The sequence below is a fragment of the Stenella coeruleoalba genome (genome assembly GCF_951394435.1).
Source record: "Stenella coeruleoalba genome assembly, chromosome: X".
Classification (NCBI taxonomy): Eukaryota; Metazoa; Chordata; class Mammalia; order Artiodactyla; family Delphinidae; genus Stenella; species Stenella coeruleoalba.
Window position 1 is genome coordinate 25,320,182 of NC_137152.1, and position 12,269 is coordinate 25,332,450.

At 38.6% G+C, this 12,269-nt stretch overlaps 1 protein-coding gene across 19 annotated transcripts in view; it reads left to right on the forward strand.

The window, feature by feature from the left end:
* Positions 1 to 12,269, forward strand: part of DMD (dystrophin) — a 2,843,071-nt gene that overhangs the window by 2,095,844 nt on the left and 734,958 nt on the right. For 18 of the 19 annotated variants that reach the window (XM_079909736.1, XM_079909735.1, XM_079909718.1 and 15 more), the window contains one exon: positions 8,666 to 8,774. In XM_079909736.1, the coding sequence (XP_079765862.1) occupies positions 8,666 to 8,774 (109 nt within the window). Of the gene's footprint in view, positions 1 to 2,572; positions 2,585 to 8,665; positions 8,775 to 12,269 lie in introns of those variants that run through there. The other variant, XM_079909727.1, reaches the window with a different exon arrangement.

The following is a 12,269-nucleotide window of genomic DNA, read 5'->3' on the forward strand; positions in this document are numbered from 1 at the left end:
AGTACATTTTCATGATAGAAGTTTGTTTTTTGTCTTGGGGAGGAGGTACATTTAGAAACTGTAACAATTATAAAGAAGATGGTGATAGTCTTTAAAAAGAAAATGAAAATCCCTCATGGTGTGTATATAAGATCCAGTATCTAAATGGATAAGTAGTATGTCCACCACTTGCAGAGATTCTAGTTAAGGACACATCAGAAAATGATTCTGTTTCTTAGAAAATTGACTGTCTATTGGCACCTCCACATTCCGCATCAGACAAGCTGTCTGCTTACCTCCTACGCTCACCTCCCAAGCTGAGTCCTGTTTGGGAGCTGGGCTCATCCCTGTTCAGTTTTTTTCCCTTTTTCTTAACTTTATCAACTTCTCTAGGATTTATTTAATTTTCAAAGATGGTAAATTTTTAGTTTCTTTTTTTGTCATCCCTAACTAAACGTCTTCCTTATTTTCTTTGAGGATTTCCTGATAAAGATCAAACATATATTATGAAACGGTTCTACTCATGACATAAATATAGCACTAGATCTCTAATGCAAAATTACTGGAAAAATCTTAGAATAATATGATTGAAGAAATAAGCATCTTTGTTTTGCTTTCTATCTCTTATCTCGCTCTCTCTCCCCCTACACACGCGCACATACTTTTATTTCATTTGATTTGTACATTGTTCCTTCATCTTAACTTCAGAAGTTGTTGAAGATTGGTTGGATAAGTTCAATAAATTGTTTAACATTTTGATTAAGTTATACTTTTGGTAATAGTATTTTATGATAATACTGTTAATCATTTTAATGTGTTCCATTTTCCACAATGAGTAGGTTCCTCAATAGCACCAAATTTAGCAGTTAAAAAGCAACAAAAACAACTTCCATCGGTAGCAACAATATTGACAGCTACAAAAAAAAGCCATTTGTTATTCGATTTAAAATGTTAACTCTCTTTTGAACTTAAGCATTTAGATAACATTTTCTTCTATTTGTACTTATTCTTTAACTTAATTTGGAACACTGCTCTTTATGTTAAAAATTTTTAAATGTGTGTATATATTTTGAAATACTCATATCACCTTCCATTATTAGAACTGAGAACATTAACAGAATTTAAAATGTCTTAGTAACTTGGTAAAGTGATAAGATCACACCAGCTGTTTGCTTTGCTAACTTTTTAGATTAGCCAAAAAAATCTTAACATGAATCTAATAATATATTTTATTACTGCTCTTGATTTGTTTTTTAACTATAAGAAAAAAATAAGGTATTTGGAGCTTTCTATATTTGGCCAAAGGGTTCCACCCCCACCTTTAACACAAAAATAATTACTGTAAACAAATGGTCAAGAGGCCAATTATAATCTTCCAGGCATCATTTCCCCCAATATAAGCTGCAAAATGACAGCATCGTTAGTCATTTTCAATTATAGTCAGTCAAAACCAGGGGTGTTTCATTTTCCCAGCTGTTTTGTTGTAATTAACTAGATTAAGCTGTTTTTTTTTTTTCTCCTAAGTTTGTTCTACTGCCAACATCAGCATCTTAACATTTCTAAAAACGTCTTTGGGTTTATTTATTTATTTTTTTGCCTGATAATTTAAAATATATCACTCACAACAGATGTGCATCTCAAAATTTGTATATGGCATAGCAGGTCAAGTGGTATCTTATTGGTCAGATGTTGCCCAATTAGATATTACGGTTATAACAATATTTGGATTTTATAAATCATCTATCAGGCATATGATCTCATTTACCTGGTGCAACTTTTTTTTTGGTAACATCAGAATCAATAGCAAGATAACAGATATGAGTTTGTCCCCCCAAATGAACAGATCCATTTTGACTGACTTATTTGATAAACGCAATTTCCGTGTCAATGATAATAGAAGCAGTTCAGAGAAGAATTATAGAGCGTAACCGTATTAGAGAAATTTTATAATTTATTAATACATAAGTAGGAGAATTTCATTTTTTTTAATGCAAATTAGTTTCACAACTGAGTAACAAGTCTTGACTATGAGAGGTTGAATAAATGGTAATCACTTATGCTTGAATATAAGGAGAACCCCACTTTCCCTCTGAGAAGATAAAATTTATAATAAATTTTTGAGCAACTGATAGAATCATTTGGGAATGTGGATGAGATTGTCAAATGCCTAATTATATTTAATTTCTTAATTGATTAGCACTTCCATATTTGAAATCTCACATTTTATAAAATAACACACTAATTAGGAACATTGCTTTTGGCACATTTGTATTTTATGGAAAGAGTTCATTCATAGATGTATATTCCAGAACCCTAGAGCTTACTGTCTTCCTTCTAAGTGATTTGCAGTATGGCAGTGTTTGGATCCCCGTATGGTGCTGTTAAACCTCTCTGTCCAAAGACAACTAGGACGATAACTATAATAAAAAAATTAGGATTATTTAGCTTACCGTAGCAAAGGAGAAAGCCCTCAAGAGAGACTGTGGGGCATCTCAGTTAGAGGGCATTGGCAAGAGCTGGCTGAATGATTCTAAAGAGGAATTAGGGAGGAGGAAGCCATTTTGGATTAGATGCTTTCAAGAAATGGAGTCAAGGTGGTGATCAGGTATCTAACAGTTTTTATCTAGAAGGTGAAAGGATTAAAGCAGGGCAGAGCTGTCACTGTTAAAGAAGTAGCAGTGCCTCATATTCGTCATTTTTGTGGTGACAGAGTGGCCTTGTCTCTGTCTAGTTTATTTTCTGTGACTGTTTTGTTTTGTTTGTTTTTGCGGTACGCGGGCCTCTCACTGTTGTGGCCTCTCCCGTTGCGGAGCACAGGCTCCGGACGCGCAGGCCCAGCGGCCATGGCTCACGGGCCCAGCCGCTCCACGGCATGTGGGATCTTCCCGGACCGGGGCACGAACCCGCGTCCCCTGCATCGGCAGGCGGACTCTCAACCACTGAGCCACCAGGGAAGCCCTCTGTGACTGTTTTTTTATGTTCGCTTGGGACCATCACATCTAGCTAACTGCCAGTTACCAGAAGGACCGTTTTTCACTTCTTCAGTGTTATCACTGGAATATTTATCCCTAACTTCGGTGCCCATTCCCAAAATATTAGGAGAGATAATCTTTTCATTTTTCTTAGATGTGAATTATTTACACCCCATCAGAATAACTTATTGTTTTGCTTTTTAAAATTATCTTTAAAAGACTTGTTTACAATGACCTTCACCAGTTGTGTGAGGTTATACCCTAGGAATAATTGCTACTGGTTTATCAATTTTCTTCACTTCCTTGTTTTTTTAAATTAACCAATTCTGGCTGATGACTTATATAAGCATCCCAAATTCATATTTCTTGAGATTATTTCAGGCTACTGTGCAACTTTGTTGTTCAAAATAAAACAATTGAAACCCAAAAGACATTATAAGCTAATATGAACTGACTCTTTTGTGAGGAACTATTTTGGGGAAAAGTCTCGATTTAGACTTACTCAGTGGTTCATGCTGGAACTGGACAAGCATTTTAGAATTTTGAATTTCACCCCTGGTCCTCAGTTGTATTAATTGCATTTATAGAGACAGACATGGAGACATAGATGTTTCAATTACAATATTCACATGCACGTCTGTGTATATAAAGCCACAGGTGGATTCATTTATTTATGTAGCAGATATTAATATCATGCCAAACATTTGACACAAGAGAAAAATATAAGATTTTAAAATTTTAAAATCCCAAGTTCAGGTAGTTTAGAATTATATTCCATTTTAAGTTTAAAAAGGAAACCTATATTCAGAAATAATTTTTCTTGTAATTTCTGCTCTTCATAAAGAAGAAATTTCACATTCTTTGATATAATAGTCTTAACATTTAATGACTAACTCCAAGTAAATTATATACAGCGGAAAACAATGCTCAGGTGCAAATGCCCGCTATAATGAAATTAGTTTTGCCCTTTTAAAAAATGATCTCAGGGGCTTCCCTGGTGGCCCAGTGGTTGAGAATCTGCCTGCTAATGCAGGGGACACGGGTTCGAGCCCTGGTCTGGGATGATCCCACATGCCGCGGAGCGACTAGGCCCGTGAGCCACAACTACTGAGCCTGCGCGTCTGCAGCCTGTGCTCCGCAACAAGATAGGCCCGCGCACCGTGATGAAGAGTGCCCCCCCCCTTGCCACAACTAGAGAAATCCCTCGCACAAAAACGAAGACCCAAAACAGCAAAAATAAATTAATTAATTAATTAAAAAAAAAAAGTAAAGGTCGATAGTTAAAATTTAAAAAAAAATGATCTCAGAGTTCCTCGTTTTTGGTAAAACGAGTTTACTATGACTGTTGAGTTTTGAGCTCTTGTGAAGAAAGCCTGGGATCTGCAATTTGCTTAGCTGTTCAAAGTTTGAAAACTCTAGAAATCTAATCAAGAGTAGAACTTGCTAACTATTATTCCACTAATTTTATATTTAAAGATGTTGGAATTTAGACATGCATTTGGTTAAAGGTTATTAACATGATTAGCAAATTACCTTTTACAGATTTTTATGAGCACAGCTTAAGGTTTATTATGTGAAGAACGCTGCATTAGCTGCTGCAGCCAAACATTGTTTGCTACCCAAAGGAACTTTACAGCCTAATAGAAAAGATGAGAGAATTAAAAATCTGGGCACATGCCAGAGAACCAAAAAGCAAAACCAAACCAAACAAAAAAGAACTTCCATAGTATATAAATCATCAATTTCAACTCTATACCAGGTACTTGAAGAAGTTGTAAGGGTGTTTTTGTGACCAGCTGAATCAAAATCTATAGCCATTTTATGTGATGTTGTTTGCTAATAATTATGAAAGATTGGGAAACATACACTTCTGAGCTTCTTGCATTTTTGACACTTTGCAGTATCCTCAGATGTTTGTGGTACATGGGGGTTACTACTTAATTTTTAAAATCTCTGCATCTGAAATTATATGGATATCTCATTTAACCATCTGGAAATAACAGTGGGCAAGATAACATTCTAATAAATGAATAGACCATTCTGAGTTTTATGTATTAATAAAAGGGAATTGAATATATAAACATGTTATTTTCAGGATAGCCTAAACCAAATCTTTTAAGTGTTGAAATATTTTCATTTTAACTATTTTAATGAAAACTTCATTGACCGTCTTCTGTTCTGCTTCATTAAGCGGTGCATAATAGCTAACCAACAATTTTACAGTACTTTAGAGTTCACAGAGTTCTTTTCATGTAAAATATCTCATTTAGTTTCTCCAACAAAAGTATGGGTTAGGTGGTAGTGTTATATCCACGTTTCAAGGATGATGAATTTGAGTGACCTACCTGATTTGCCAGTGATCACACAACCGGTAATAATGAGTTAGGACTGGAATCCAGGACTTCTGATTCTAAAACACAGTGTAATTTAAATTTTTCTTAATTTGCAGGATCATCATTATAAGCATCGATTATTGTTCTATTTCATTGTACAGTTATTGATGCCAAAACCTTGGCCTCTATGCACTGGTGCCTCCTAATTGAATCTCGGAGACAGAGTTTGGGGTGAAGTAGAAAAGATTAGCTTTATTGCTTTGCCAGGCAAAGGGGGATACAGCGGGCTCATGCCCTTCAAAACTGTGTGTCCCAACCTGGGAGAATTTGGTGAGGAGTTTTATAGAAATGGTTCAAGGGTGGGGTTGCTGATAAGGATCTGGGTGTGTGCAGGGCCTGCATTCCTTTAATCTGGCCTCAGGGGGTCTCCTGATGAGCTCCTGTGGTTCTTGAGGTTATCAAACTGTGACCTTCTCTTTGGAATGAAGAACGCTTTATCAAGGAGTTAGCATCTTCCATTTGTTGGGGGTTTTAGTTCTGCCAAAGAGCTCAAAGATATTGTTATGTGTATCTTTTGAGGTGGAACCAGGATTCTGTCCCAAGGCTGCACTATTGTTTTTTGACTGCTCCTCCTTTGTCTCCGCATCCCCTCCCTTCCCTGATTAGCAACTGTTCCAACCTGCCCTTTGGAACTCAAATGAGGTCAGGAAGGCTGAATGAAGCCTATTTCTTACAAACAAGAAATGGGGGACACAGAAAGACTTGTGTCCAGGAGCCCCGCCGGGTCCTGTTCAGTTACATTATGCGCATGGAATATGAAGTTCAGTACTGATCACTGTTGCTTCAGTTGAGACCCAGATGAAGTAATTTTCTTTTAGAAGCCAGGTTGTAAGATAAATACTTTAAATATTAGAATCTAACTCAATGCAGTGAGATGCTTACACCATGAGAAGAAAGTGAAACCTAAGCCAACTGTAGAAACAGCAAATTCCCATCTCTCCTCACCCACTCACTATGGGGCCATATGCTTATTGAGCGGAAGAGTGGGCAGATCTCAGCAGTATGTAAATCAGTCTCGAATCTCCCTCTCCCTCTCCTGGCATATATAGGTGACTTCCTATAGGTTAAATGATGTATGATGAGACTTCACCATCTGCTGCACTCTTATCCCTTCAATAAGTGACCAAGATCATGACATTTTCTAGTTGTCTGCTTTTACATTTATTGTCTCTTCCCTATTATCTATTGCTCTTTTGCATAGATAGATATATTCATTCACTAACCTTTGATAATATTTAATTCTCAGTGTTTAGCTTGATGTCAGAATGGAAAAATATCTTCTGCATGTCATGAGTTTCAGCGGTGGTTTTCCTTACTGATCAGAGGCATTTTTTGTTTGCTTTTGGATTCAAGGCTTATGTTTTAATAAATGAAAAGAGTTACATTCATTGATGTGATAGTAAATGTTTAACAGCATTCACCCTGGGAGAAGAAATTAAAAGCCCTGATTTGACATGATCTCAGACACAATAGAATAAATAACCTTAAGAGCATAGATGATAGTTAAAATAGGAAGTGATGACTTTTTAGTATTTATTCCCGTGGCAGCTTTTCTTAAGTGGGATTCCTCAAGAAAATTAAGTCCTATAGAAAATGATTTAAGGACCTATTTTCTTTTTTTTTTTTTTAAGAAGATGTTGGGGGTAGGAGTCTATTAATTTATTTATTTATTTTTGCTGTGTTGGGTCTTCGTTTCTGTGCGAGGGCTTTCTCTAGTTGTGGCAAGCGGGGGCCATTCTTCATCGCGGTGCGCGGGCCTCTCACTGTCGTGGCCTCTCTTGTTGCGGAGCACGGGCTCCAGACGCGCAGGCTCAGTAGTTGTGGCTCACGGGCCTAGTTGTTCCACGGCATGTGGGATCCTCCCAGACCAGGGCTCGAACCCGTGTCCCCTGCATTAGCAGGCAGATTCTCAACCACTGCGCCACCAGAGAAGCCCCCTATTTTCTTATTTTTGTCAAGGATGGTACATATCTAGTCCATTGTAGATGCTTAGGTAACTTATTACTTATAATGGACACCTTAGGCCTTGGTCCTGGACAGTCAGCATCAGCATCAACTGTACAATTGTTAGAAATGTGAATTCTTGGGCCCCACTCAAGACCTATTCAATCTAGAGCTCTGGGGCTGAGAGCCAGCAATCAGTGGCTTAACAAGACCTCCAGGTGATTCTGACGGTCCCAAGGTATGCGAACCACTGCTCCAGGGTATTAGGATAAACTCTCACCCCAATCCATTGAGAAAGTTTGCCCTACGACCTCTGAGTCCTCTGCTTCCAGTTAATGGGAAAGGAAAGGATGGGTGCAGAAACCTCACTCATTTTTTAAAAGTGTCGGCCTAGAACTGACAGATATTACCTCTGCTCCCATTCTACTGGCAGTAAGTAATCTTATGGTTACCCAGTGGTGCACTGGAAGCAGCTTGTATCTGCTCATGAGGGTCTATTAGCAAATTTTCAGGCATTTTGTGAGCTACTTGACATTCTCTTGGTAAAATTGGCTATAGTGGGAGTATTTACACCACAGAAATTAGAAAATACTAAAATCAGTTTTTTTCCCCCAGAGAGCCAATTGTTAACATATACCAACACATCACAGACCATATAACGGGCTTGGCTGACTCTACTGGGAGCTCTGCAGCTATAATGACCTCAAAATGGTCCTGCTTTGAACCAAATTGGCTGAGCTTTTATACTCTCACCTTGATCAGTCCTTGAATGAGGGCTGCCCTGGAAAGGGAATGCCCTGGGGCAAGGCAGATCTCTTCAGCTGAGACAGTCCCTAAAGGGACTGACAACTGAAGGATGTCTACTGAACTCTTCTTCACCATTTGGGCCAAGAGTCCTTCCTTAAAGTAGACTCTGAGAGGCTTATCCCCATGCGTACCACAGCCCCTCTCTCCAAGACTTGCTAATAGGATTGATCTGGGGTGAGTGAGGGCAGTAAGATGTTTTTAATGTTCTCTGGAAAATTCTTGTGTGCAGCCACATTAGATACATTTTAAAAGAGTCAAGCCAGTTGCTGAGATGACACTGTTGTTTTGTTTATTTGTGTTGCTTTCAGTAATGTTTGTGCTCTACTTCCTTTCAGTGAAATTGCATCTGGAGCAACAGCCTGTATGCAGCAAACAATTGATAAAAATTTGTAGTGTGGCTGGCTAAAATAATTAAAATACCTTTGAAAGGAATTCCACCCAGAAAATTTACTTTAGAAATAAAATACTATAGACATACAGTAATGTATTCACAAAATAAATTAATAACTTCATGAATTAAGTTACTTCAAGATGTTAATCAAATAAATAATGTGTGCTTTTCTATTAAAGAGGAAGTTAGAAGATCTGAGCTCAGAGTGGAAGGCGGTAACCCATTTACTTCAAGAGCTGAGGACAAAGTGGCCTGGCCCTACCCCTGGACTCAGCACTACTGGAGCTCGTAAGTATGCTGGATCAAATTCTCTGTGGCTGTAAACACTTGCTCAAAAGCACAACAGTGAGATGATCCCTGCGTAAAAGGGAAAACGTGTTGCAATTCTGAAAATAGGAATAAACTTGTATTATTTACTCTGCAAAATGTCTTAGAGTAGGTTCCTTAGAAATAGACTGATTCAAAGTATGGAATGACAAAAGTATATTGGGGTGTGTTCTCCAGGGATGCACCTACAATGAAGAAAGGTCCACGGCAGCGACAGCAGAAGGGGCTGAAGGGTGATTTGACTGCAGCAGAGACCTCAGCCAGTTCCACAGGAGCCTTAGAGCTGGGCTGGCTCTGCAGAGCTGTCCTGAATTGCCTCTGTATTCCTGAACTAGGCAGTCATTGCCCAGGGGCTGCCCGCTGGGAGGAAAGGGAGATCTTAGAAGATTCTTCTGGGGCCAAAGGCAATTCCAAGTAAGGAATACCATCAACAACCAGTACTCCCAGTAGCAGGGATGGGTGTGTTGTCCCTGAAGAAGGAATCAGGGTAGAGCTCCAGAGTAGCCTCCCAAACTAAATATGTGAGGATTCCATCTCAACAAATCCTATAACCTTTAGATAATCTTCTTCAAATATGCCTGCGCAAATTCCTGAAACCACAGAAACACACACAGTCCTCCTAGCACTTCCCCCTTGTCCCATTTAAAAGCAATCTTAAGAGCTCTTCCATTTTTAGTTTAAGAAAAAGAAAAATGGACCGTGACTACCACAATTAGACTTGGGAGAGGAATGTTTCTACATTTAGCTATAGTCTTAACTTTTGTTTTTATTGCATATTTTCAGTCTATTTTATTTCACTTTCTATTCATTTGTTAGTAGAAGGTATGCATAAAATCTCATGGCAATGTTAAGGCTGGCTTTGAATCTCATGGGCAAGGAGCCAGAAAACTTCTCTGCTGTACCAATTCTATAATTAATTAAGCAGAACTAAAAAAAACATCCTTGGTTGTTTTTTTCTGTTACGGTTTTTTGCTTCCTTTTTTTTTTTTTTTTTTTTTTTGGTCAATCTGGGACAGCACAATTGCTATATCAGGGTTTATATTCAACTAATTATATCAGGTTTATTTCTTTTTACAACCTGTAATTTTTGGTTCCCTCAGCACATATGCACAGTTTGTCCCTATATAATCATCTATTGGTATTTGTTCTCTAGCTTTCTCCTGTATATTCAGCCTCAGACTCTCTAACTCTGTAACGAGATTGGGTTCTGATGATTTGTTTGTAAGTTTGTTGAACTCTGAACATAATTATGGGTTTATGCCCCTATTTAAGCTACTATCACGTGGTTGGAAGGTTCCAGTGGCAGGGCACAGAAATCTGTTTAACCTGTAAAGTACCTAGATGTGACAATAATATTTCTAACGCAGAATAGATTCAAAGTTCCAGTTTCAGTTTCCAGAAACATATTTAATTCATCCATTTAATAAATATTTATTGAGTGACTTCTATGTATTGAACATCATACTAGGTGCTGAGGATGCAGCATAGAATAAGTTAAGGTCCCTCCCTTCATGAAACGCATATAGTTGACCCTTGAACAACATGGGTTTGAACTGTGTGGGTCCACTTATGTGCAGAACTTTTTCAATAGTAAGTCCTACAGCACTACATGATCCACAGTTGGTTGAATCTGTGCATGTGGACATGGATACAGAGAGCAGACTGTAAGTTATCCATGGATTTTCGACTGCAGTAAGTCAGCAGCGCTAACCTCAGTGTTGATCAAGGGTCAACTGTACTCTGATTGGAAGAGAAAGATGTTGAGCTAATAAAGAAGAAAACAGATACTATCTCGATATTGTTCAGAGTTGTATAGTCCACAGATTGATATCAAATGGACACTTGTTAGAAATGCAGAATCTCAGGCCTCACCTCAGACCCAGTGCATCAGAATCTGCATTTTAATAAGATCCCTAGGTGATTCGTTTGCACACTGAAGTTTGAGAAGCACAGTTATGGAGAACAAGAAAGCAGGATAAGAGGAAAAGTGAGTGGGAATGAAGACATGATTGTCTGTAGTTGGGTCAGTGAAGCTTTTCTATTAAGAGAATGCTTAAGAACATGAGAAAGTTGGTGGAAGTCAGGAAGTAAGCCTGGATGTATATATCAAGGGGAGACTGTTCCAGGCAGAGAGAGAACAATCAGAGCAAAGGCCTTGATGTGGAGCAAGATGCGGGAATAGCAAGGAGACCAGTGAGGCCAGAGCAGAGGGAGAGGGGACACATGGCCAAAGCAGAGGGAAACTACATCTTTCATCTCTCCTCCCCTACTTCCCTCTCCCCCGGCTAAGAGTCTCATCTGCCTTACTACTCCTTCCCTTCCCCCACTTCCTCCACATTGCCACCAGTAGGGAGAGTCTGAGAATGCCCTCAGCTCCAAGCCACTGGTGATAGCTGGTGGAGTTGGAGCCAGAGCTGGAGAAGAACTGAGGGAAAGAGGAACTTTCTCAAAAGCAAGGCCTTTCATTCCTTGTAGCAAACTGACAAAGAGCTGGGCATAAAGTAAAAATGTTAAATGCACAAATGTTAAATACAAGTGAGCCAGGTCCAGAGCTGGGCACCAAAATGTTACTAAACTCAGGTCTGGCTGCTCGCCACTTGAAAATCAATACCCGAAAGGCAGTTGTTGGTGGAAAGGAAAGTTGCTTTTAATCAGAAAGCCAGTAATCTGGGGAGAAGGTGGACTCATGTCCCCAAAAAGCAACGCTGAAGATTCTGCTCGGCCATGAAAGTTTTAAAGGGAAAAGGGGAAGTAATCTCAGTTAATAATTGGGATGGGGGTCAGAATCATTGCCGTCCCCCACTGCATGCAGGCTTGTCGACTTCTTGTGATCTTTCTTTAGATGTTATCTTGTTCACACAGTTTGTTCACGAGATTGCTGAAAGGGAAGCTAGGGAAGAGATCTGGTCATCTGTTACTTATTCTTCATTTGTACTTCTTTGATCTATGGAGAGAACGAACAGGTTAGGCAAGGTAGAGTGTGATCAAAAGATTTGGAAGGTGTGCTAGGGCCAGAGGTGAGTAGAGCATGACGGTGCCTGGTTTAAAGTTAGTGACAAGACACAAGGCACCTCCTGCAGAGAACTCTTTCCTGCAAAGCGCTCTTTCCTGCCAAAAGCTGCTTATAAAATCAAACATTCTTTTTTTCTTTAACATGGTGGTTTAAACATCAGAATTGAATTAAGAATGTTTAACTTTCTGGAAGTCAGGAATATAATCTGAAATAAATACAATATAAAAAGGGAAAATATAATTTGTAATACAGCTCTGATACATGATTATTACTTCATACACTATATTGTAATATAATATAACTTATCAATCATTGTAGTAATTTTTTTCCGTTGCACTCCTACTGTTGTGCGAGCTGCTTTTACATATATGTCTTTATCCTCAAAATAATTGCCAAGTGTATATCGTTATACACAGTATTTTTAAGGTAAGGATCTCAAGGCT